Here is a 26,399-nt window from a genome sequence, read left to right as displayed (position 1 = left end):
GACTTTTCAACAAAACATCACTTTATAATAAACATAACTTCTTTTCAGTCTCTGGCATAACTGAAACACAAGTGGTCTCTGAACACAGCTACCTTGGCAGGGACAGGATCTCCAGTGTCCATCAGAAAAGGCAGGCTGAACACAGGGCTAAACCTAGCAGATAGTGCCCATTAAAGAAAAGAGGAAATCCCAAATAGTAACTGAAACATGCAGGACCTCGTCTTCCTCTGTAGGCTCTGCAGCAGTTCCTCTATTGTGCTTGAGGAGAACGAAGGCTGGAGAGATCAAGGGGGGGGGGCGGGGTCTGTTCAGAGCTCTCCTGTATCTTTTACAATGGGAAAGGCATTACTGTCACTTTAAGGAATAAGATACAAAGGGGGGGGAGGAATGTTGGGAAATGGAGGGGGAAATATTTCCATTTTACCCCAGTCAATTTTGGTGGCTGGAGACAGGAGAGGTCTTCACAGGCCTTGAAAAAAGGAAGAATATTGAGAAATTCTATTTTCTTCTTGGTGGTCCTGGTGTGAAGAAAAGGTCCTAGGAAGAGATTTTGAGGTGGGCTTTTCCATACACCCAAAAGAAGGGAAGGAGGGTCTCTCCAAAGAAGGAGGCTCCAGAGAACTCGTAGAGAAGGGCTGCTCGGTCAGCATCAAAAAAGGCCACTCGACCCCCAGCATAGTTCAGGCACACTCGGATCCTCTTCAGCTCCCCAGTCACAGTCAGGGGAAAGTCACATTCTTTTATAAAAGCGCTGTGCATCCCTGACTCCTTCCCCATAGCCCAGATCCCTTCCTCAGGACTAAAGATGAACGATTCCTTCCTCCTCACAGACTTTCTGGCCACCCCCACAGCCCATCTTTCCTCATTTCCCACAAGGACTTCCCAGAAATGGCAGCCTCCTGTGAATCCCTCACAGCCCAGCACAGCACTATAGTTCTCAAATCTCTCCGGACTGGTGGGCAGAGCTTGAGGTTTTTCTCCTCGTCTCACACTTTTCTGACCCTCAGACAGGATGAGCCTTTTATGGGCTGTGTTCGGATCCAGACTCACATTTGCTGTTGAGGGAAAATGAGGAGACAAGAAGTGAAACGGCATCAGCTGGGGGATTTCACTAGGGTTTCCAAGTCCAATTCAAGAAATGTCTGGAGACTTTGGGGGTGGAGCCAGGAGAGATTAGGGGTGGAGCCAAGATCAAGGCTGTAACAAGCATAATTGAACTCCAAAGGGGGCTCTGGTCATCACATTTAAAGGGATGGCACACCTTTTCAATTTCTTCCTTCCATAGGAAATAAGGATAGGGGCACCTTCTTTTGGGGCTCATAGAATTGGACCCCAATCTTTTTGAAACTTGGGGGGTATTTTCGGGAGAGGCACTAGATGCTATACTGAAAATTTGGTGCCTCTAACCAACCCCCCCCCCAAAGTCCCAGATAACCGCAGATAAATTCTCCATGATTTTCTATGGGAATAAAGCTCCATGGGGAATAATAGAGTTCCCAGCAGACATTTCCCTCCCCTCCCCCTGCTTTCTGACGACCCTGAAGCGGGGGGAGGGTCTCCAAACCGGGGGATCCCCTGCTCCCGCCTGGGGATTGGCAACCCTAGATTTCACCCACTGGCCTGTGTGGCTTCCTTCTCCTGGCAGTCATGGCCTCCTCCCACCTCTGCCACCCTCTCCTTGGTCATCAGGCTCTCCTGCCTGCTCCTGCCCTTCTAAAAGGCAGAGCTGTCTTTCCGCATGCTTCAGAAGGCAGACAATGCACACAACAAGCACCCACAGGGACACACAGGCCAGTGGGTGAAATCTAGGGTTGCCAATCCCCAGGCGGGAAACTGGCTGTGGCAGGGAGGGACAGATTTTGAGAAACAAGAGTGTTCTGTGGTAGGCTTGCCAATCCCCAGGTCCCAGCGGGGTTTCCCTCACTTTTGCAGGGTCCTTCCCCTCCTCCCAGTCAGCTGGCCAGCGAGGGAAGCCTCGCCCCCACAGCCACCATGTGCCTTTCCACTTCTGGAGACTTAAGAAAATGCTTGAAAAGACTTACTTTTTAGACGGTGTGTCTGTGCCTTTAAATCTAGAAGCCAGGCTGAATGTGGGTGGGGTGAGCTGGCAGAACAGCATGGTTGCTCCCAGTAGCTGTGACAGGAGCCCAGAACCTCTGTATTACAATCTTTTCAGAGGTCGTTTGCATAGTTAGGGGTAAACTAGAACCTTGGTTTCTCCTGTATTAGTCTGAAAAACTTGGAACTTTAGCAACTCATGAGTAATTGCCCCAGTGAGACCACACAAGTGTGAGATTGCAAACTGTTTATTTTGGGGAGAGAGAATGTTTACAGGGAACATGCAGCTGCTTGGGGTGAGGAAATGAAGACGGTATTCAGGAGAACTGCACTGCTGTATTCTTATTTATTTATTTCAGGGAATAGGAAAGTCTCTTGGCTCCACCCTCAAAGTCTCCCACCCGCAAAGTCCCCAGGTATTTTCTGACTGACTTGGTTACCCTCTTCTGCAGTGCTATCTCTGAGAACACCAAGCAGAAGAACACAAATTGTAAGGTGAAGCTTTTTAGTTTAGAAACTATTGACCAGTTTATGAAGAAAAATGTACCTTTCTGCAGATGAAGTCCAGAATCCAGAGTGTCTGAGGAAGCAAAGGAACAGAAAGTGAGTGGCAGACCTTTCCACTTATCACAAATCTTGGGACAAAAATATCAGCTAATACTATTATCTTTTGGGGAGGGAAGGCAGCATGATATAGCCCAACATTATCAAATCTTGGAAGCTGGGTTGGTACTTAGACAGGAAACTAAAGAAGACTCTGCAGAGGAAGGAAACAGCAAACTGCCTCTGTTTCTCACTTGCCTTGAACACCTCTTGGTGGGGTCGCCAGAAGTCGTTTGTGACTTGATGGCGCATAAGTACATATTCCTTATGAGTTACAGCTAAAGGGTCAAGTAGAAGCTTTTTCGGGGTGGGGGGGAGGGGACTGTGTTCAAATATTCAAATTTGTTTTCACAAGTCACTGGAGTTACTTGAAATTCATGCCATAGAAAGTATCCTAAGGACTGCAGCCCAAGGGTCCAATCTGGCTAAATTTAGGACGTTTCTAGACAGAGGTTCTGCAGTGCCATCCTGAGCAGAGTTACACCCTTCAGACTCACTGATTTAAATGGGCTTTGAAGGGTATGACTTTACTTTAAAGACAGCACTGTAAAGAGAAGGGGGGAGTGTCCCTGAAATTGATCCAGTGGCTGTCTTCATTAAATGCAGATGCCCTGAAGGGCAGTTTCCCTCCCCCTTCCTAACATTTCAGGTGCTTGTTTGACCATCTACCTCGCCATGTGCCCTTGCATGGTCACAGTAATGATCAGAGATCAACACAGAATAACGTCGAGAAGTGCACGTAATGCAATTCTGAGCTGAAGTTATGGCAGAATTCTCATCAGAAAACTTTACATGGTGAATTAAAATGGCCTTCTGAACTGATACATAAACTCCCCACGTTCCTGGGTCTGTTAACGATATAACCATCCTGGAACATCAGGCCCACTCTAATGTCCAGTTTGAAACTCTTGCAGTGTTTCTTCATTACCTTTGAGTTGCCTCTTGATGACCTCCAAAGGGGGACTGAAATATGAGAAGGACGAGATGTGCCACTTCAGGGCAAGTGGGAAATCCACTGGATTCTCAAATGACTCCTTTTCTTCATACCTGGAGAAAATCCCATTAAGATGCTATCCATCCAATTCAGAATCTCCCCTGTCCCAACGGATTAAAGAAGTAGAGGAAGGAACTGCCAGAAAGCCGAGAGAGACCCAGGCTGATGCTGAATACTGAAAGATTGGGTGGGGGGGCTTTTGGACAGGCCTGTAGCCAATGGGGGGGCCTGGCCCCTCCACCCAACCCCACACTCCACCTGTATGGCCCCTCCTGGTGACCCGGTTCTCCCCAGTGCTGTCGTGGCACCCGCTCTCTCTGTGGCTGCTGCTCTGGCAGCCGCTGATCTCCCCGCCACTCTGTGGTACCTCCCCCCTCCCTCCCACCGACACACAGGAAAAGCAGCGCAGAGGCCAGCAGCTGCCTCCTCCCCACTTCCTCCCGATTGCTGCTTTTCCCACTGATCAGCTGATGGGGGGAGGCTGTGGCTTTGAAAGAGTCCCGCTTTTCCAGCGCTTCGGTCTGTCGGTGGGTGGGAGAGATGGGGGAGGCACTCCGGAGGGGAGCGGGGCCGCCAGAGCGGTGGGCCCCTCCATCTGAAATTTAATTCGGTGGGACCCCCCACCTAAAATTTTCTGGCTATGCGCATGTCTGTGGAGAGAAATGTTCACCTCATTGTAGCTCCTGCTTTGTTAAGAACTGGACCTGGGTTCCACACAGCAACTGCAGAGAATGGCTACCACAAAACAATACAGCTGGTTTTGTTTACTAAATAGCACTGCGGAAATTGTCCATTTTTCCTGCTCCTTGTGATGTGTTTTGTGCATGTGGAACAACAAAAGCAGGTAAGTCCCCTGCCCAACTCTGTCTTGGCATGAAACAATTGACATGAGGAAGAGAAGGCAGGAGCCCTCTGAGGCCTAAACAGGGTCTGCTTTCTTTCTTTAGAGCCATTTGCTGCAGGTGGCATGTGACACTGCGGAGCCCAGGCCAAACTATCTTTTTAAAAAGCAAATGTCTGGCTTGGCCGTAAGAACTGCAACCCCAAATCCCCTGCTCCTGTCTGTCTCGCAAATGTCCAGGTAAAGAACAAGAAAGCTAGTGAGGGTTCTGGACAAGGACTATCCCAGCTGTCTGTCTGTCCCAGCTGTCCCTCTCTCCCCCCTACCCCTAACATGAAAAAGGCCAAAAAATAGGTGAGGGAATGACTGCTGTTCCTGCAATACTGAATGAAGGACAAATTCACAATGTGGAAACAGCCATGGCCAATCTGCTGCTACCATTACAGAAGGATCTTTATAAAGGGACTGATGGTAAACTGCGGCAGCCGTTTTGTGGCTGACATCATATCCTGTGGCAGCGTCCTTCACACCATGTCAGCATTCCAAAGCTGCCGGCAGCCTCAAAAAGGTTGGAGACCCTTGTTCTAGAGGTGCACATCTAGGTGCCAACCCAGACCACCCACCATTTCACTACACAATTTCCTGCTGACAAGGCTCTGTGTATAAGCTGTTTGCCACTGAAAGATGGATGGAGATCTGATCTGGCTCTGAGTCAAGATGCTGAAGGACTGTGTTCTTCACAGGGTACTCAGTCCAATCCAAACATTATGAAGGTTAATGATGAAGTCCTACTTACTTCTGCAAGGTGCTTCTGCAATCCTGAGGAAAAATGGCAGAGAGAAAAAGAAAAGATATTGGATTTATATCCCGCCCTCCACTCAGAGTCTCAGGTCACAATCTCCTTTACCTTCCTCCCCCACAACAGACACCCTGTGAGGTGGGCGGGGCTGAGAGGGCTCTCACAAGAGCTGCCCTTTCAAGGACAACCTTCTGTGATAGTAATGGCTAACCCAACGCTGGAGCAAGTGGAGGAGTGGGGAATCAAACCCGGTTTTCCCAGATAATGTTAGGGAAACTGCTCTCAAAATGAGATTGGGGAATTAGATTGAGAGACAGCTAACCCTAAAAAGGAATCTTTGTTATCTGTGTATACGAGGCTCAACCGATCAGAGAGTCAATGCTCAATAAAGGACTCTAATTTAATAAAATCAATTGTGGTTTATTTGAAACAATAGTTCGTTCACACAAGGTACAAAATCAATCATACATTCACACAGGTCTAGGAAATATAGAGAGATCGATAGGGGAACATAAAAGGAATGGACATACAGGGTAATACTACCTCTCGCAGACTCCAATGGAAGGCTCCGATGGCGACGAATGAGGGAATAGGGGTAAGGTCCCGAAACTGATCAGGAATCGGGGGTGTAACTACACAGCGGGAATGGGGTTTACTGAGTAGAAGGCACACCTGTGGGTAGCTAGTCCACCGGTTATATAGAGTCACCTTAATCCTGAGGGGATGGGAGGTGACTGGGAGTGGTAATGGGAGGTTCTGCTGATGACCAAGAAGGCTGGACATCGGCTGGACCAATGGCGAGTCAATGGCGACACCTGATTGGATGTGTGCTTCAACCAATGAACATCACCTTCATCCTGGGCATCCTGGAAACTTCCAAGTTGCGACAGGGCCTGGGGCGGCTCCGCTGATATCAATATGGGAATGGTTGGGTGATTGGGAGGAGATGGGATTAACTGGGAAAGGGACAATAGAGAATCAGATATGAACCTAGGTATTCCGGTGTAGACAAAAGGGCTTGGATGTGTCAGGAGAGATTCTTCCTCTTTCTCAACTCTCCTGGGCGAGGACTGTTGTTCAGGAAATCACTTTGGCAATCAGGATTAATAGTGGAGCCATTAATCCATTCATGAACTAGATAGGTTGCTTGCGGGCTAGGAATGACTCAAGGTGTGTACGTGAGGTTCCCACTTAGAAGGAATGAAGCCCAACCAGGCAGGAAGATGGCTACATGTGGTGTTAGCGAAACACAGTGGTTTCCATGCTTAGCGCTTCAACACCGTTCGCCTGGACAGCTCCGTGGCGGCGTAACCTCTTCCTCGCCATGGCGGGTTCCGCGCAGTAGCGGGGAGATGTTTGTGTGCGGCTGCAGACACTCTGTGCCTGTCTCAAGCACTTATATACTTGGTAATAGGTACACGGGAGTCTCATGTAGTCCCTGGATAGTTCTACTCGCATTCACTGGCCAGGCGGATGCAAGCTTACTTCTCCAGGCGCCCTGGCAACCATGTCTGTGACAGAGGGGTCATTTTCTCACAGTTCCCCCCCTCGAGACTGACGTCACCGTCTAGTGGCAAAGTCTCGTATGTATAAAAGAAAGAAAAAGAAGAAAAACGGGGCTTCAGTAAGAGGGCGGTAAGCCCTTGAAGCATGGGGTGTCTACTGGGGAATACCGGCTACCTACAAAAAGGTTGGAGCCACTATCTTAAAACTACTCAAAAACACAATTTTTAAAATGCCAATAGGCCATCAGATCCTTCCCTGGCGTTCATGCTTCCAGTGAGGTCTTCTGGGATACATTGTTCATATTCATTATTTCATGTAGCATTATTAAAATCCATAAAAACACATGGTAAAATCACATAATACAAAGCATTTGCATCAAAGATCATTTAAAAGCAAGAATCACGTGCGCAGTCTAGGCCGGCTAGGCTGCAATAGTTGATTAGATAGGCAATAAACATTTCATATTACCCACGGGTTCACAAGGCAAATCATTCAAAATCTCCGTGCTACATTTCATACTCATAAAAACTCCTAACACTATGCTAGTACATAATTCATCTGTCTATTTCCTGACCTTTGCTCTTCGGGTTTCTTCTTCCCCCCCCCCCCCCTCGATAACTTCCACGCTGGGGACAGGAGAGGCTTCCCTTCTCATTTGGCTTGTCTGTAGTCTTTTTCTGGAGGGGAGGAGGCTGGCGGCGCCGAGGAATCTGCTGCGGATATCCCACCCCCCCTTGTATCCAGGCCGCCCACAGTGAAGCCAAGTTTCTGTCGGAGCATGCTCTAGGCGGAAACATCCGACGTAGCTCGGACCTCGTCGGGGGTCTGCTCACATGACCTGGGGAGACCCTATCTAGAGGGGTCTCCAGGGCATTTATGCAAATTTAGGGAACAATAGGGTTCTGGGAGAAATCTTCACATACTTTGCTTATGTTTATACATCTTTTGAGTAACATTTAGCAAATTCTGTTGAAGCATTTTTACAACACCAACTTTCCTGATGGGGTTACAGTTTTCTCCAGTTGACATTAGATTGCTTCCTTCAACCTCAAAGTACCTCGTTCCTCATGCCTTCCCGGCTTTGAGGATGGGCAAAGCATACGCCTGGAAGTGCAGGCCTATGGACCAACAACCCGAACCGGGGAGCAAGGCCGCGGAAAGGCCTCTCCCATGTTGTAGGTTCGGGGAAGTTGATCCACTGGCTGCCTTCCCCTTTTTTAATCGGGAGCCCGTTTGGGCTCCGGAGAACCAGCTATAAGCGTGGTTCTCTTTTAGGGCCTCTTGGAGTCCCTCCCTGACTGGGAGGGGGGGACTCCCCCTTTACTTGGTAAAAGATAGAAAACATAAATAATAAACATTCACATAATGAAGCCTTAGTCCAAGTTGGTGTTTGGCCTAAGGATCCCTGCCCGTCAATCAAGGTTTTTTTTTTATCGGCAGGGGTGGGATCTGGGTTGCATGGTAGTTCCCACTTCCTGTGAGGCTGTGCCCATATCGTGATGCCAATAACCCGTCAGTAGGCGTGGGATATGTAAATGATTTTTGCAAAGCAGCTTGGGAGATTTCTGCCATTTCCCACACTAATCTGATAGTATAGTGGAGATCATGGGGAGGAGTGTGTCAGGCTGGGCCAGTCATTCCATTGGGTAGGCTTCTCCGAACCTGCACCATTGGAGAGGCCTATGCCCGGGAGATGTTTCTTGGTGAAGCAAGGGAAGAGCCCCTGCAAAAAGGGGTAACTTGATTCTTGCTCCCTCCAACTCCTTACTCCTTGGTTCGGTTTTGTAATCTCTCAAAAGCCTACTCTAATTTTTTCCACAAGCCTGCCCACCCAAGGGCGGGCAACCTTTTCTTGGTATAAAAATAGATCTAAAAACATACAAACATGGGTACAGCCACTCAAGACCTCATTTTATGTTAACCCTCCCGCCCGGGAGATGGCAACTGCTATACTGCCACGTCACTTTTTCCCGCGTCGCCCTGCCGTCCATCACTAGACAGGGCGGTTTGCAGAGGCGCCAGGCAATGATGACATGCAGTTCACTACGCAGACCCAGTGGGAGGCGCATATGCAAATACCCTTCTGCCTTGAAGTGGGTCTCTTGGGCCATTGTGGGGCACCCCCTTCTTCAGAGTCACCCCAGAAAGGCTTATGGTCGCTCTTAAGCGGCTTTTCTATTATTGGGCACTTCTTTCTTGTGGGGAATTCCAGAGTCACTGTGACCTGAAGGTGCTTCGGTGCGTTCGGCTCTCCCGGTGGGGGCCGGGTTCAAGCATTCCGCCTGGTCTCGTGTGCGCCTTTACAAACTCAGGGTGCCCCTGCAAGTATGGCACCTGGTGCAGAGTCTGTTCTGGCCCCCTGAGACCCTAGGTGGGTGGAACTTTTAGCTGGAGCTCCGCGCTCCGGAGGGCAAGTGTCACTGCCTGCCCTCTTTTAACCCTCGGGCTGCTTCGGCGGCCCAACCTTCTCTGGTAAAAGATAGACAGATCTTAAATCAATGGTTCATTGCTCACACATATGGCTTTGGAACTCTAAGTCCCAGATGTCCCCAATCCTGTGCTTTGGGTTAGTGCATGCGCATAGTGTGTTTATGCAGATGAACTAAGCCTAGGGCATGTTGGGAGTGGGACATTGTAAAATATTTTCCAAATAAATGGACCTAAGTTCGGTCCGTTCCTGTGGGAATAGCGGCTCCCGGAAGGCTACTGTTCAGGTGTGCCATGGGCTCCGAGATCGCTCTTCACCTATGTTGCTTTTAATCTATAAGGTAGTTGACAGACCCAGGGCGCCCGAGAGCGAGGGTTTTCCTAAGCTCCTCGGTTCGGGTGCTCATGCACAGCCTGAGTCCCTTCCACAGTTATGTGGGTAAGGGCTGCACGCTCAGGTGTCCCAATGGGTCAGAACAGAGGCTGCACCAGGTTCCTGATGCTTTGAGCGTCTGCAACTTCTTCCCCTCTCCGTTCCCTGTGTTCCTTCAGGATCACGGAGCGCCGGAAGAGTCACAGAGCTCAAACACTGGACTGCTGGGAGTCTCTCTGGGTCAGAACAGGTTCTGTCCCAGAGTCACTTCGGGCCTTGTAGTGATGGATCACTTGGTGGGACTGTTATCTAGACCATCAAGAAGCGATCCAACACTTGCAAGAATGCCCTGAGTTTGTTCTGCTCAATTTGGGCTTCCCTCACCCCATCCCCTTGGGCTAACAAGCCCACCCTTTACTTGGTAAAAGATAGAACTTTCCATAGGAGCAAAGCGAGGGGCTGAGAGATACTGACATGCATAATGTAAAAACCGGGCTGTGGGGACTACATTTCCCATTGTCCTCCGCTTCCCTATCCCAAAAGTTGGGGCATGTGCAGGAGAGATTTATGCAAATGCCTCAAATCCAAGGCGGCCTGGGAACGACGGGGGGGGAGTGGAGTTTTCGGCCATTAAAACTTTATTCAGGGGTTAATAAGGAGGGAGAGGTTTTCCAAACCTATAAACAGGATGTATGGACTTAAAATATAGAGTGGGCCGAGCCTCCATTTGACTCATAGAGACCTTTTTGTTCCTTGGTGGGATCGAGGCACCAGAGGGGGATGATCGGGCGGCTTTAGCCTGTGACCCGACCGGTCCCCGCTGTTGTCAAACATGTGGGGCTGCAGAACCGGGGGTCCCAGCGGGCCTGTTGAACTGAAGCGCCCGGCGCAATCCAGTTCAGATGGGAGCCTGAAGTGGCAAAGCAGGACACGCACCCGATGGGAGTCTTCCTAATGAACACTCCTGAACCCTCGGGGAGCATCTCTTGCAAGCTCTACCTTGCCACTGCTGGTCCTCACTCCACGGTTCGGTTTCGTCGCCTTTCTCCCCTCTCCCTTTCCCTTGGGCTTTACAGCCCTCCCTTACAAGTAAAAGAAAGATCTTGGAAAAGGAATTAAGAGAGGGAGCCCCCCCCCCCTCTCGCACAAGTGGGGAGAGGATTCCAGGCGGTACTTAGGGCTTTTCAATGACGAGGGGACGATATCTCCACATGGTTTGGAGCTCGTCCACCTTCTTTAACTGCTTTCTCAGCCAGCACCCCAAGACAATTATTGCAATACAGAGTATAATCTGGAAGACCAAAATGACCACAATAGGGTGCAAGGCTACGTTAAGTATCGCTGACCCAGTAGGGCTCCAGCCAAGGAGCGCGTCAAGGAACGAATGCTTTCCCGTGTCCTTGATTTGTGTTAAAAGCCCGGAGATTTCCTGTCCATCGTGTTTAACCACCATGGCGGCTGTATCTCCGCTCCTCTTAATGTCTTGCAAGGTCTGTTTTAAAAGGGGATGAGACAGCAAGGATCTAATCGCCCGCAGCCCCATGCCCAGGAAGACTGGCTGAATAAATTTGAACAGGCTAGGGGCCAACAGGATTTCCTCCCTAGTCCATATGGGGACTGTGAACTCTATATCGCACCCTACAATGGAAGATAGGTTGCAGAAACATCTGTTGACACCTGGCAACATGGGTTGGATGTGGAAGGTATTTATGATGAGGTACTCGCAATATGTCCTCACGCAAGCACATCCTCTTCCCAAATACACAAAAGCGGAGGCATTCTCTTGCCTGAGCGCATATTTGCATTCTCGGGGAGAGTCCCTTAATGGGTTCACACAGGGGTGGTGAGTTTGTAGAATTTGCTCATCACAAATAAATCCCAAGTTGTCTTTGTGTACACATGCCTGTAGATCCACAGCTTCCCAACTTCCGTTGTCATTCCTGGCCCATTTATCTGAGTCCGAGGAATACAAAACTTCGGTTGGTCCCACTTGCAGCCCTAGTGGCACAACGGGGTGTACATAAAAGAACCTTTGTGCAGTGGGCATCAGGATGAGAAGTCTCAACTCCTGCCTGTCCACTGAGAAAGATGTATTCACCAGAGTCCACCAAGCTTCCAATTCCAGTTGTGGGGTGGGAATTTCTGATCTAATTAACTGCTTGATTTCCAGGGGGATATTTCCCTCCGTGGCTTGCCTGATCATGCCCATGGTTACTGCTAAATTCATAGCTTGAGCCTGGGTGCATGCCAGCGCCAAAGAAATATTTAACTGTAGGGATTGAGTACCTCTCAACAGCAAGGCAAAATCTCTTTCAATTTGGTTTTCCCAATTTACTAAAATGGAGCTGATGGAATGCTGGACTTCAGAGATGGTGTGGAAAGAGTCATTAATGGGTTTTCCCAGCTGGGAAATATAGGAGGTAGCATAGGCAAATTTATTTGCTAGTGTTTCTATATTTATAGAATCTAAAACCGCTACTCCTCCAGCAACTGGTGCTACCCAGTCTCCTACAGATCGTTTCAATCTGCGAGGCGTGTTCCCCACCCATAACTGCAGCCAAGCCTCCCAACCCTTTTTACTGGGTTCCAAGTAGGGAGCACATTGTGGCAATTTTTCGATGGTATTCAATCCCGTCAGGCTGACCCTTATTTCCTTTAATACCATTTGTGGGCGAATTAAAACTTGCTCCTTTATATCCCTTTTAATCACATGTGAACCAATTATGTGAGAGTTGGCGCTTAATGTGCTCTCAGCGTCGGGAATGAGAGGGTTGAATTGGAGCTGGGTGGAATTCCCTATCGTGAGGGTATAGTTTCCTTCCTCCGATGGAAGCTCTGTGTTGAAGGTGCCCAATTTGGTGAATTTCATTCCCATCGCGGGCTCCTGCTGGCATAGAGGGTCTATTACTATAAACCAGTCAGGAGGTCCCTGTGTTCCCAACTCCAAATCAGTAACGATCCAATTTCTATTTGACCATGCGGTTAGCTGGTACTGATGCGTCTCTCCACTAGGTGTCTGTATTGAGAACGCAAGCGGTTTTTCTATCCTGGAGCCAATTGATAATATAAATTTGAAGGGACCCTTTGCGCTCCATACTGCGGTCGACACGATTGCACTTTCACAGTATGGCCCCATGTCCTCAGTAAACCCTTTAGAGGCTGGAGTAGCGCTAGGAGTTATTGTAGGAGTTGTTGTTAATTTCCGTGGGCCTTTTGGGACATAAACACAATGCATTGGCACTAGAGGTCTCATAGTATCCTCATGAGAAAAACAGTACAGTTCCTGCGTTAGCATTCTAGTCCCAGCACATAACAAAATCATATTAGGTGGTCTAACCCATTCTTCGTCACAGCTGCGAAAGTCATAGCTGCTTCTGGGAAGTCTGCTGTCATTTTCCCCATAATTAGACTTTATGACTTTGCATAGCATGATTTCCTTGGGGTATAGACTTGTTTTACATCTCCAATGAGAGAATGGGACTATAGTGGGCAATACTGCTCTATCAGCTGTACATTTCTCCTGCATTAACATCAACACTAAATACATTGCATGCATCATTGTTCTCACAAATCTCACCTTCACATTCTGGTAATCCATATTGGGTACCTGGAAATAAAGATAAGATTGCGCTGTAGACCCTTCTTGCTATTTCTATAAGCTTGAGAGAGTTAAAGTACTAAGACAAGGTTGGGGAAGAGGGGAAAGGGAAGGAGCAGTTTCACAGGAGAGAAGAAAAGAAAAAAAAACTGCTGCAGTTCTAAAACTACATGTTCGTGTTCTGAGTTCTTATCTCCTGCACCCCCCCCTAGATTACTGTGGACAGGTCTGTCTCAGGAATCTTTTTCCTATACTTGGACTTGTTCAAGTTACACCAAGGGTGAGGAATGTGTCACTTAAGGGGAAATCCACCGGTTCAGGGCAGGGCATGACAGAAATTTGTCGGATTTCGGCTCTTCTCTGCGGCGGCGCCCCTTCAGGTTGCTGAATCTGATTAGGGTTAGCTGGAGTAGTTCCCTTCCATTCCTTGAGTTGGGAACAATGGAAGTACTTTCGCCAGGTTTCTCCGTTCTTTTTCTGGATTTCTACTTGGTAGACTGCTGGGCTGATCCTCAGTGTTATCGGGACCGGACCTAACCATTTGGCTTCCAAGGAGTGCTCGTTTTGCGAGAATCTCCTATATAGCACTAGCTGGCCTGGATCCCACACTCGAGGATTTTTAACCCAGCCTAGTCTCTGATCCATTGCTTGTTGTGTTTTTCCTAGTTGTTTAGCTACCTCCAGGTGGATATTGTGGACCTCCGTGACTAGCGATTGCACCCACGCGTCATTCACAACCACCGGCATCCAGTCAGATGGAAGTTGTGTTTTGAGCCAGAAAGCTTCTGGCAACACCATTTTCCTTCCTGTCATGACCATATGCGGCGTGTGACCATGGACGGCAGTAGTTCCCCTCAGCGCCATCAGGATAATGGGCAGCTTCTCGTCCCAAACCCTGCCTGTGGATTTTACTACTTTCCGTAGGGCTTCCTTGATAGTCCGGTTGGTCCTTTCAATTGCCCCTGAGGCTTGGGGGTGCCCGGCAATGTGAAACCGCTGTTCCACCCCCAAGGCTTTACACAATTCCTTTGTGACCTCCCCGATGAAGTGTGACCCCAAATCCGAGTCCATGACCCTTGGGATTCCCCATCTCGTCCATAGGTGGTTGAATAAAATTTTAGCAGTTGTAGCGGCAGTATTATATTTACAAGGGAAAGCCTCCACCCATTTGCTGAAAGGATCGATCACCGTGAGGCAATATCGATTTCCTCTTGCTGTGCGGGGAAGGGGGCCGATAAAATCAATCTGTATTCGAGCCCAGGGTCCCTCTATTCTTTGGTGTTGGATGGGAGCTTTGGGTCCTGATGTGTCGGCATTAACCATAGCACACGCAAGGCAATTATTAACCCACTGCGCGACTTCCTGACGCATGCCCGGCCACCAGCCCGTCTCCTTTACCCGCTCCAAAGTTAGATTTGCTCCGCGGTGTCCCTGCTCGTGCACAAACTTGATTAAATCCCCTCTGACCTGCAGGGGCACAATCCAGTGTTGCTCCCCCTGGCTATCTACCGCCCAGTAAATGCCATCTTGCTGAATAATGGTGTATTTCCCTGTTTCATCCTTCTGGGCTTTGGCAAGCTCCAGGATCTCTGGGTCGTCTTTCTGAAGCTCGCCCAAATCCATCAGGATTTCTCTCCCTTTGCTCCGGTTCCGAGTGGTGACCGGGTGTAGAGGAAAGGTGGGGGGTGAGCGGAAAGGATTGCTGTCTGCGAATGCAGCTTCTTTAGCAATAGCGTCTACTCTGTTGTTCCACATCCCTTCCTCTGTATATTGTCTCTGATGTCCCTTGACGTGAGTCACGTAGGTGGAGTCAGTTCGCGCCTCTATTCTCTCAGCTATTTGCAGCCATTTCTGAGAGTGCGCTACTGTTTTCCCCTCGCTATTCAGCCAATTTTGTTTCTTCCAAATGGGCAGCCAGGCTGTGATCGCCTGCACCGTCCAATGAGAGTCAGTAAAAATGGCTAGGGGCACGTCCAGAGGCTCAAACTGGAGGATCGCTAGCACTGCCTCCACTTCCGCGGCTTGGCTAGAATGAGGGCGGACTGTTCCTTTAAGGACTAGGGAATCCTGCACTCTAATGGCGCCGTAGCTGGTTCGAGCTGAGCCATTTACGTGGAAGGAAGATCCATCGCAAAACCAACAAACAAGCTCTTGTTGTCGGGCTTCTGCTAGGGTTATTCCTCCACTAACCGGCCAGGGTATATGTTGTACCACTGGCAGCGGACACTCATGCTCTTCCCCTTCAACTACGAGGCCATAGGGCGAGGGCGGTTCCTTTTGCTCCTTCTGGAAATCTACCCCTCTATTAGTTAACGCCAGTGTCCACTGGGCAATCCTTTGGTTCGAAACTTGCCCATCTTTAACTTTCCCTGAGAGAATATACTTAAGAGGGGAATGAGTGGTTTGAACTACCACCCTTGCTCCTCCTATTATAAACTCCCAATGGGTTAAACTCCAAACCAGAGCGAGGCAGACCTTCTCACAGGGGGAGAATTTCTCCTCCACAGAAGAAAGGTTCCTGGAGGCGTAAGCCACCACCCTCTGAGATCCTGCCCGTCTCTGGATCAGGGTAGCCCCCAGACTGTGCTCCGAGATAGCCAACTGAATGAAAAACGGCTGGGTAACGTCGGGATGGGCAAGCGCCGGAGCCTTTGCGAGGTCATTTTTGAGCTCTGCAAAAGCCTTTTGCTGCTCCGGTCCCCAGTACCACTGCACATCCTTCTTCAGGAGCTCATAAAGAGGTCGGGCTTTCTCGGAGAACATCTCGATGAAATCCCGGGAAAAGTTAAAGGTGCCTAACAAAGCTCTTAGTGAATGGGGGTCTGTGGGGGCGGGGAGTTTAGAAATCACTTCTACTCTCTGCGAATCCGGTGTTCTCCCTTCTGCCCCTAGTGTGATGCCAAGGTACTTCACCTCGGTCTTTACTAGCTGAGCCTTCTCCCTGCTCGCTTTAAATCCTGTTTCTTGAATGAGGCTGAGGACCTCCTCGGTGACCTCCCGGACCTTCTCCTCTGTCTCTGCGTGGATCAGCACGTCATCTACATAACTGAGCACGCAATCCTTTGATCCAGGCAGTAGTCGGTCCCACATCTGTACAACATGCGCGTGACAGATGCTTGGGCTAGAATGAAAGCCCTGCGGTGTTCGCTTGAACACGTACTGTTGGCCGCGGAAGGTGAACGCGAATTTATACCAACAGGATTCGTGCAAGCGGATCGAGTGGAACGCGTTGGCCAAGTCCACCACGCTGTAAAATTTAGATCCCGCTGCAATGGCTGCCACTATTTCGTTGTATTTAGCGACCACCGGGGCCACCGGGGGAGTCACTGCATTGAGGGCTCTGAAGTCCACCGTCATCCTCCAAGTTACTCCATCTGCCTTTAGGACCGGCCACAAGGGGGCGTTGCAGATGGACTGCATTGGGAGGATGACATCCCACTTCAACAGACCCTCAATTGTTTTCCCTATTCCTGCTTCCGCTTCCGCGGGGTATTTGTACTGACGCTGGGGAGGAGGATCTTTGCCCTCTATGAGAACGCAAGCGTTTCTCACAGTCCCACACTCCGCCTTGTCAGTAATCCATACCCCGGGAAACTTTTGGGTCCATAGATCTCCCGTCACTGAACATACAGGGAAGGGCGCTTTTAGGGCCGCACATCGGTGTATAGCATTAATAAAGTCCGGGCCTCCCGGGATGTGCCACAGGAGTCCGTTGGCTAAATCTACAGTTAAGTGGTTTTTCTTTAGGAAGGGAGCCCCAATCATTCCATCGTCTTCTCCTGCATTATTACAGGCTGTCATGGTGGCTTTGAGTCTCCCTACAGTGATTGGGATCTTCCTCCATATATGCGAGAGGTGGCTTCCTCCTGCATAGCCGGACAGTTCCAACGTTCGGTCCGTTTGAGTTCCTTTAGTAGCTAGCTTTGGATGGAGCACACTAATCGATGCTCCTGTGTCCACTAACAGAGTGGCAGGTTTAATGTTCCCTGGAGCCCCAATGCCTGCCTTTACCATTGGTCTCCCCCAGGTGTCTGGCTTAAGTTTAGCCACTACTCCTTCGGGGAGATCAGTGGGCCCCGGGCACCCCTAGCGCAAACCCTGTTCCTCATATTCGGGATTGCTGACGACTGCTACTTGATTAACTGCCGCCACTGGTGCTGTGTATAGTGGGACGGTAGGGTACATTGGAGTAGGCGGGTTCTGGGCCACTGCAGCTACGGGTGGTGAATACCCTTGAGGCGCCGCAAAGTGAGATTGGGTTGGCGGAGGCGGGGGAGCAGACGGCTGCTGATTTCCCCACCCCTGCATCACTTGCTGTTGCCTCTCTATCAAAAGTGCAGTGGGTGCTAGATCCATATTGGTCATGTCGCACCCTGCATGGAGTAAAAAGTTCCAGAGCGCCTTTCGCCGAGTCTGTTCTTCGGGCGGCATTGAATTCCAAAAACGAACTCGCTCAGCCTTTCTGTTATAGGAAGGCTTGTACCCTCGACTCTGATTCTGCAAGTCTTGATATGCCTCCCCATAAGGGCCCGTCATTATGTTGGGCTGTGGGGCCGGAGGCGGCTGCACTGCGGGAGGAGGAAAAGGGGCCGAGGGCTGTGCGGGTGGAGGTGGGGCTCTCGGTTGATAGTTAGGATTCCCTCCCCCTGCTCCGTGCTTCTGCCTGGCCGGTTTCCCATTGTTTCGCGCCTGAGCGGGCTTATTTTGTCCTGTTGGAGGATTGACGGGAGGCTGTGATGGGTTATAGGGGTCCGGATTAACTTCCCTCTTCTGATACTGAGAGTGGGGCCCGTTGTTAGCATAAGTAACTGTATTAACAGCTTCCTTAGGCCGGTCTTTCTTGCTACTCTTTTTCCCTTGCGCAACCGTATCCATATATCTACTAATATTTTCCAAATTGGCATGAAGTGTGCTCCATTTGGGGTTAGGTGCATGTGTGGGTCCCAGTGCCTGCCGCGTTTCTGGGTTGAGGCCTTTAATGACATCCGTTATAAAATCAGCGTCATCGTAGTCGGGCTCCTGACCCTCTTCCTCCGGGAATACTACGTCGGCAGCTAAGGCTAAGAATTGTTTTTTTGCTAGGTAGACCATAGGGTCTTCATCTGGACCTTGCACGGTCTGGGTATATACATATTTAACATTCTCTTCGTTCCAAGTGATTCTCAATAGTTCCGCTATCCACTCCAAGGTGGTTATGGCGTCTGTGTGTGCGAGTAGCAACTTTTCTCTCACCTTTTCTACATGAGGGCCGTTTAGAGCCAATCTCAGGACCTGATTTAACTCCCTGATGGTTATATTTGGGTATTCGCGGTACATTTGCATCATCCATCGGATGGAGGTTTCCCTATTATATGGGCCGAGAATTTGGTGTGCCATTTTAACATTTTCAATTTTCCAATCCTTAACCTCCTTAGTTATCTGCACCGTCTCTTTACCGTTTCCCTGTTTAGTGGTAGTTTGCCGGGTGACCACCGGGCATACTGGGGCGGGGGCAATCTCGGCAATCTCATAGGGTTGAATCTCCTCCTCATCCTCACTTTCCTCATCCGAAAAAGCATAGAAGGTGGATGGGGAGACCGTTGCTATAAGAGCGTTTTTACGGTCTAACTTCTGCTGCAGTAAGGCAATCTCCTTTTTACATGCCTCATGATTAGCTGCCTCTTTGGTTTTCTTCACCGTTTCTGTGGCTATTTCAACGGCATACTGCAGTTTGTCATTCCGGTTTTTGGTTTGCTCCAGCTCTTTGCTCAATGCCTTTACTTGCGATTGGGCTTTCTTTAGAGCTGTTATGGCATCTTGATATGCTATAGCTATAGTGAGTTTCTCAGCCTTAATCTCCTCTACGGTCCGACTTGCCTGTTGCCAGTCAAGGTCCAGGGTATTATTTTCCTGCGCTATCCTATCTATTTCGGCAGCGTGTCTCCTGTGCAACTCTGCTTTTTCGATTTCGTGTTCCTGCTGCACTTGTTCCAATTTTTCCGCATGGCCCTGGAGTAGGAATTCCCTTTCTGCAGTTTGCCTCTGGAACTCCCGCTCCAGCACCGCCGCATGGTTTTGGAGTATGGATTCCCTCTCAGCAGTATGTTTTTGGGATTCCTGCTCCAGCGCTGCCGCATGGCTCTGGAGTATGGATTCCCTTTCAGCAGTCTGCTTTTGGAATTCCCTCTCCAGCACCTCTGCGTGTTTCTTAAGAATTGTCTCCAATTCTTGTTCTTTCTTCTCTGCCTGCGCTTCGTGCTGCTTTATTTCCTGATCTCTCTGCGTAAGCTGCTCCCTGAGTTGTTTAATCAGGGCGGAGCTATCCCGCAGGGCTTCAAACAAACCCCACGTGGCAAAGAGGTCTCTTTTGCCAGTGCTAATCGTTTTGTTGTTACAATTTTCCTCAAATATATCTCTAAAGGACTGGAGGGGATCAGGGCCCTGGTCAAAGACTCCCTTGTGCCAAGGGTTGTCCCCTTTCTTTACTTCTGCAAGGTGCTTCTGCAATCCTGAGGAAAAATGGCAGAGAGAAAAAGAAAAGATATTGGATTTATATCCCGCCCTCCACTCAGAGTCTCAGGTCACAATCTCCTTTACCTTCCTCCCCCACAACAGACACCCTGTGAGGTGGGCGGGGCTGAGAGGGCTCTCACAAGAGCTGCCCTTTCAAGGACAACCTTCTGTGATAGTAATGGCTAACCCAAGGCTGGAGCAAGTGGAGGAGTGGGGAATCAAACCCGGTTTTCCCAGATAAGAGTCCACGCACTAAACCACTACACCAAACTGGCTCTCGGTGCTTGCTAAGAGACCTCAGTGCTTGCTAAAAGATCATACCAGGAAGACCTCTCTGGAAGATTCTGCCCTCTGGCATTTTGCTTGTGTCCAGCTAGCAGACTTCACTCAAAGACTGGGGTAGATCTTCATAAAGTGGAAGAAAAATCTCTGTGAGGTTAATACCAGCAGACAAAGTGGAGCCATTTTGGAGCGGTGTGATCTGCTCTGACAACTTAAGAACGATAATGTTCAGAGATTTTTCTTCACATGGAAGGCTGGAAGGCTGTGTACCCCTTCTGGCCACCTGCAGATGCAAAGGCATTCCTAGCAACGTTTCTTCCATCAGCCTTGCATCACTGCAAGACTGCCTCCCTTTTCCCTCCTACATTGCTGAGCCAGCTTGCAGGAGTTTCCCTGCAAGATGGCTCAACAACAAAAGGGAAGAGAGGGTCTAGCCATCAATGCCATCGTATCTGCACAGATGTGAAGGGCAGACAGAAGCAGCTCAGCGGTGGCAGGAAAAGGTGTGCGGATACCATTCCTGTAACCACCTGTTGTGTGTCTGTGTGCATTTGGAGCGCACATCTGCAAGCCGCCACTATAAGCCACGTTCCCTGCCCCACAGACATCCTCCTTTTAAAATGTACTGTGAAAAACCTTGCATGGAATCCTCACTCCAGGGGTGGGTAGGTTTCACAGAGCCCCTGCTTTTGTCCAGTCTGTCCCTGGCTGGAGATGCAAAAGGACAGAGAGGAAAACAGCTCACATGCAGAGATGAAAACTTCCTAGCAGCACGAACTGGCCTTGTTTGCTTTTCTGCTGAGCAAAGCAGGCACAGAGAAGATTTGGAGCCAGCCTTTTCCTCTAGGGGACCCTGCCTGTTCCTGCCACCCCCTCACCTGCAGGAGATCACTGGCTGACTGCTGACACTTCTCTTCCATCTCCCGGATGAGGCTTTCGAGAGAGGAGAGGGCCTCAGAGAGTGCGGCCAGGTGCTGGTCCCTTTTCTTTGCCACCTCCATCTCCACCTCTTCCATCTGGGCCAGCAAAAGCTTCTCTTGTTCCTCCAGAAACGTGTGCAGTTGCCTGAACTTTGCTACTGCCTCTTGCTTCTCTCCTTGGGTTTGTTTCTGAAATGGAAAGAGAAGAAAATCGGTCCAGTGTCAGGAACACAGCTGGTCTCTGCAGTGGGAAGAGCCTCCTATGAGAAGAGCACTTTGGCCTTTCAGAGATCACAATTAACATTCAGCAGGGAAAGCGGAAGATCCACCAGGCCCAGCCTCAGGGCCAAAGAACACAAGGATCTCCCTCCAACTCCTGGAGGGGTTCTTTCAGCCACAGAGGATTCAGTCTGCAGCAGAAGACCCAGAGAAAAGAAGGGAGGCTTCAGTCCATTTGTTCCCCCACTAGAACACCCTTCATAGGTTGACTCCCCCAATCCATATTAGGCGACAATATACTATTTGAGTAGAAACCCCACTGGGGGCAAAAGAGCTCAGAAGCCCTTTCACCTTGCTTCGTCTTCCAGTGTAAACTGCAGTTTCCCTGGCTGCATTTTGGGCAAGGAAAAATTGCAGGGGAGGGGGGAACTACACACTACTCAGTATCCCAAGTGCTTGACGGCTAGAGTGTGTGCCGAGTGTAGTTAGACCATACGGTGAAGTAGTAGGGACGTTGATAAGAAGAGCCAACACACCAGTTGGTTTTATAACAAACCTGTTGCTTTTATATACAAAATATTTACAGCAGTGAAGATATATACAATCACAGTTCTGAGTAACAGTGTGGTTCGCCAGTAATCCAATTCCATCGAGCGAAAAACACCCTGGCCACTCAGATGTTATTATAGTCCAGTCCACCAATCAGCTAATTCTGCTGACTCAGTGTGACTCTGTAGAAATGTCCAGCTATAACCAGTTCTGATTGCATCAACTATAGCAGTCCTGTGACACCTGTCATTCTTACAGTTTGTGATCTAGCATGCTTCACAAACAGACTTACAATACACTAACAGTACTTTCCCCACCTTAGAATCTGCGATGGCTTAACCCCACTTGGCCCAATTCAGCATCGCTGGGCTACCTATCAACATTTGCAGCAAGCATGAGGAGGCGGCAGAGACTCCTCCCAGGTTGCTTGCTGGTGCATTTACACATATGGGGCCTGAACACGTATGTCCTTCTGCCTGTGATTCTCTCTACAGCAAAGAGTGCCTTGGAAAGTCAACTGATGCTGCTCAAAACAAAACATCCAGGGCACTGGAGGGCAGGCAGCTCCCGAGGCACAAGAGCGTGCAGTTGCACAGCATCCCCAGACTCACCACCCAGGTAATACCTCTGCTTAGAATTGCAATGTTACACCTACCTAAGAGCTGCCTTTGGGGCCTGTTCTGCTGCATACGGACCAGGCTGTGCATCTAGGGATGCCAGCCTCCAGGTGGGGCCTGGGGAGCCCCTGGAATTGCTAATTTCCAGACTACAGAGATTGGTTCCCCTGGAGAAAACATGCTTTGGAGGGTGAATTCTGTGGCCCTGTGTCAGTTCTGGATTAACCATTAAGCAAAAGAAATACACGCCTAGGGTACCGGTCCTAGGTGCACTCAACTGCTAGTTAGTGCTAAACAAATACAAATATATATAACAAATACAAATTATACTTAATATAGTTGTGAGGTCTGGCCTGGGGGATGGATTAAAAATCTGAATTTTTAATCTCTTATTTCACCTTCAGCACTTACTGAGTCTCAATGTTTTGTCAGTTAAGTAATGGAAAGGCAGTGGGGCAACGTTGTTGGGCTGTGATTAGGGCAACTCTACTTCCCAACTGAAGGGGAGGGGGCGGCCTCGTGAGCTGACATTTCTGCTCTTTGGACTCTATTCATTCCGCAGCCACAGTGACACTTACAAGCAAGTCTTGGCTTTCCCTCTCAATGTCTCCTTTATACGCCACAATTCTCTCTCTCTCCTTCTCCAGGATCTCCAGACAGTTGCGGAACTGATCCTGCAGAGAGGGGGGAGAACCAAAATTGAAATGTGTTCTTTTTTAAGGTTTACTCCACCCCAGTCATGGGTTGGATATTTCTTGCATTCAAAGCCATTATTTGTAGCCAAGATATCACCAAATTGTGTTAACACTCCAGGAAGGAGGCAGCAAAGAGGCACTGTCACGCCCCAACTTGGGCCCAGAGGCTGGGGAGGAAACTGGAGGGAGTTTCCCTGCAAAGAGACCCCAACAACCTTCCTACCTTGTACTCTTGGGAGGCCTCCTCAAGAGGAAGGGTTTCATGTTCTCTGTGCTCCTTGGATCGGTCACAGACCACACAGATGAGGGCTTCATCATCCTTGCAGAAGAGCTTCAGGGGCTCCTGGTGCTTTTGGCAAACTCTCCCTTTTCCGGCTGCCCCGACCGCCTGATGCCCAAAATAAAGACATAGGATTTGTTTCATCCCCACCCACCTCCAGAACTGTACTTCTCCTTGTAATGGACTAGACACAATTTTTGCCTTGTCCAGTTTAAACACAACACACACACAATGGGAGAGATACAAAGTTTTAATCAAGGTATGAACTTTTTATCTTGCTACAGAGAGAGAGAGAGTGAGTGAGTGAATGTGTGTGTTGTTGGGCTCTTATGCAAGGGCTCTCCTGGGTGCAACTGGGTTTCCCCCTCCCTTTTGAATACAGTGGTATTCATACCCTCATGATCCAGTTTTTCTCAGTAGGAAAGTAATGTGATTTAGATGAGGAATAATAGGCCAGTGAAGGGGATTAGACTGAGACCAGACCAAGTTTACCCAGCACATTTCCTTTGTAGACTGAGGGTTCTGAACTTAAGACCTCCCAGATAGTAGGCTGATACTGACCACTATACATGTTTTCTCTGTTCTTGCACTGCCTCATAGGAGTTGTAGTTATTTCTCTGAAGAGACTATAGTTTTGGAGACAAACACACAGCTCTCAGTCTGTGTCACAATGCCTTCATGACTGACACACAAAACATTTATGTACAAAAGGTCACACAATGCCCAACCATTTCATGTTTTCCTCTGGGCCTTGGGATCAAAGCATTGACAAGATTTCTGTAACAAATGTCAATAAATAAAAAGTAGCTTTGCAACTTACAGATACACACCTGAACAGCATACTCAAGATTGCTACAGAACACTGTCTCCAGATTTTGATGCAATAATTCAGAGCAAGAGGTGTCAGTTATTAGAGACTGTTAAATAAAAGACTAGCGCTCTTGCAATTTTGTAAATGTTTTAACTTTTAAAAAGAATTCTTTAATTGTGTTTGTGTCTTGAAGCCTGATTCAGGGTTTTGGAATCAAGGAAAGCCAACCAGGGATCATATGGCAAAAGTTCCTCAGCTAATGGTGGCCTACCAGTGAAAGGCTGAGTGGGGCATCAATACTGAGAGGGCTAAAAGCAAAGGGTGATTGCCTGGAGGGATCAGGTGAAGAAGACAAGAAGCAACCAGGGTCTCCCCACTACAAAGAGAACCCACCAGAACTAATGGGTTGAAATTAAATCAAAAGAGTTTCCAAAGATTTCAGGTTTTCACGGCTGGTAAAATCATTAGGGTTTGTAGAATCTTTCAGGGCTCAAGTGCCGTGTTCTACTGGAGAAAGTTTTCCTTCCAGACATTTCGTTCTCAGCTACGGAGAACATCCTCAGTGGCATTGCAGCCGGAGCAGGCGCTCAGACCTTCTTGGCTGCTGTGCATTGAGTCTCAAGATTCTACAAACCCTAATAAAAGAGTTTCCGCCTGACCATTAGAGTAGTTCCTCAATGGAACAGGCTTCTTCGGGAGGTGGTAGGCTCTCCTTCCTTGGAGGTTTTTAAACAGAGGCTAGATGGCCATCTGACAGCAATGAGGATCCTGTGAATTTAGGGGGAAGTATTTGTGAGTTTCCTGCAGGGGGTTGGACTAGATGTCCAACTCTATGATTCCTCAAGTGACTTTTTTGAGCAGTTTAATTCTACTTGCTGCTTTGCAGTTTAATACTAGCCGCCAATTTGTGGCCTATGGGGGGGGGCGTGCAATCATATTACAGTGTATGTATTATATTTGCTATTGCATTATACTCAGTCAGCAGCAACGACCTGAAACCTGAAATTGTATTGCCAGGACTGACTTATGCATTAGGCACAGTGCCTAGGTCCCACTATAGTTTTAGGAGTCCACAAAAACGTTTACATTTCTTTTGCAATCCGAAGAAAAAACCGAAATGTTTAGGGCCCACAAAAATTTATCAAATTTTGCCTAGCGTGCACACACAAAAATGCTGAAGAATTTAAAGTCATATCAAAAATAATTTTTAAAAATATCATCATGGTGGTGAGAGGGGCCCACAAAGGCAAAAGTTCCCCGGGGCCCAAGAAAGTCATAATGCAGCACCCAAGTGAAATTTTGAGCCACACACCAAGACGCAAGCGCACTAGTGCTGGTGAGGCGGGACCCAGGAAGAGCCCCGCTGGATCAGACTCAGCCAGGATTCGCCCAGCCCACTGGCCTCTTTCCAAACTCTGGAGGACTAAATGAGTCCAGGAGGAGGGGAGAGGAGCATTTCCACGTTATCATCCAGCGGGATGCCTGACACCTTACTCACTCGCAGGTTCCTACATTTAACTGATTTAGTACCCATCACTTTGCATTTCAATTAAGATTGTTTTCATTGGACTGAAACTACAGCGAGGCCAAGAACGAAGAGACTCTCCAGCTACTCCCCATCAGGATTCCCCGCCTCCCCCAGAGGAATCAGCACCTCTCTGAGCTCCTGGGATATGCCGCAGACCATGCAGAAGGGGGCTTCGTCGTCCTGGCAGGAAAACCTCAGCAGCTCCTGGTGCTTCTGGCAGAGTGGCCCGTTCGCACCCGCAGCATCTTTCCGCTCCTGCAGAGTGAATTTCTTGGCTATTGCCACCACGTTGGCCAGCTGCTGGTTCGGCCTGAGGCTGCTGGGCTGCGCTTTTCCTCTGCACTGGGGGCAGGAAGGCTCGGCGGCCCCCGACGACTCCCCCCAGCTGCGGGTCAGGCAGGCTCGGCAGAAGTTGTGGCCGCACTCGGCGATCATGACGGGGTCTGTGAAATAGTCCAGGCAGATGGAGCAAGAGGCTTCCTCGCAGAGCTCCTTTAGCGGACCTTGAGGCTCCATGGCGGCCTCCGCAAGGCGCTAAAAGAGCAGAGCCACTTTCGCTTTTTCCCGCTCTCCCAAGCAGCGAAGGGGCGTTTCCCTTCATGCAAATAAACTCTCTACCGGCGCCCAATCAGCGGGCCCGAGCAGAAAACAGCTACCTGGAGAAGCGGCCTGCTAAAGCAAGGGGAGGGTGGAGTCAGAGCTTCAGGTGGAATCGCCTCTGTTGCGCTCCTTGGGCAGGTGTTTGCAGGGGGACCTTTCCCGTTGCCCTCCAGGGCCTGGCCCATGGGGGTGCCCCTGGCTGGGTCT

At 49.3% G+C, this 26,399-nt stretch overlaps 1 protein-coding gene across 1 annotated transcript; it reads right to left on the bottom strand.

Annotated features, from left to right (window-relative positions):
• Window positions 1–26,108, bottom strand: LOC132572170 (E3 ubiquitin-protein ligase TRIM7-like). Its single transcript, XM_060238974.1, has 8 exons — window positions 25,688–26,108; window positions 23,197–23,369; window positions 22,857–22,952; window positions 20,852–21,082; window positions 19,665–19,687; window positions 3,590–3,708; window positions 2,606–2,638; window positions 1–1,055 (listed from the first exon to the last, which is right to left on the bottom strand). The coding sequence occupies exons 1-8, from the start codon at window positions 26,106–26,108 to the stop codon at window positions 538–540; spliced, it is 1,614 nt and encodes a 537-aa protein (XP_060094957.1). The 3' UTR covers window positions 1–537.
• Between the last annotated feature and the right edge of the window lie 291 nt (window positions 26,109–26,399).

The sequence above is a fragment of the Heteronotia binoei genome, chromosome 5 (genome assembly GCF_032191835.1).
Source record: "Heteronotia binoei isolate CCM8104 ecotype False Entrance Well chromosome 5, APGP_CSIRO_Hbin_v1, whole genome shotgun sequence".
Lineage (NCBI taxonomy): Eukaryota > Metazoa > Chordata > Lepidosauria > Squamata > Gekkonidae > Heteronotia > Heteronotia binoei.
Note: the sequence above shows the minus strand (reverse complement) of the source record. Positions and strands in the feature narration are given on the sequence as shown.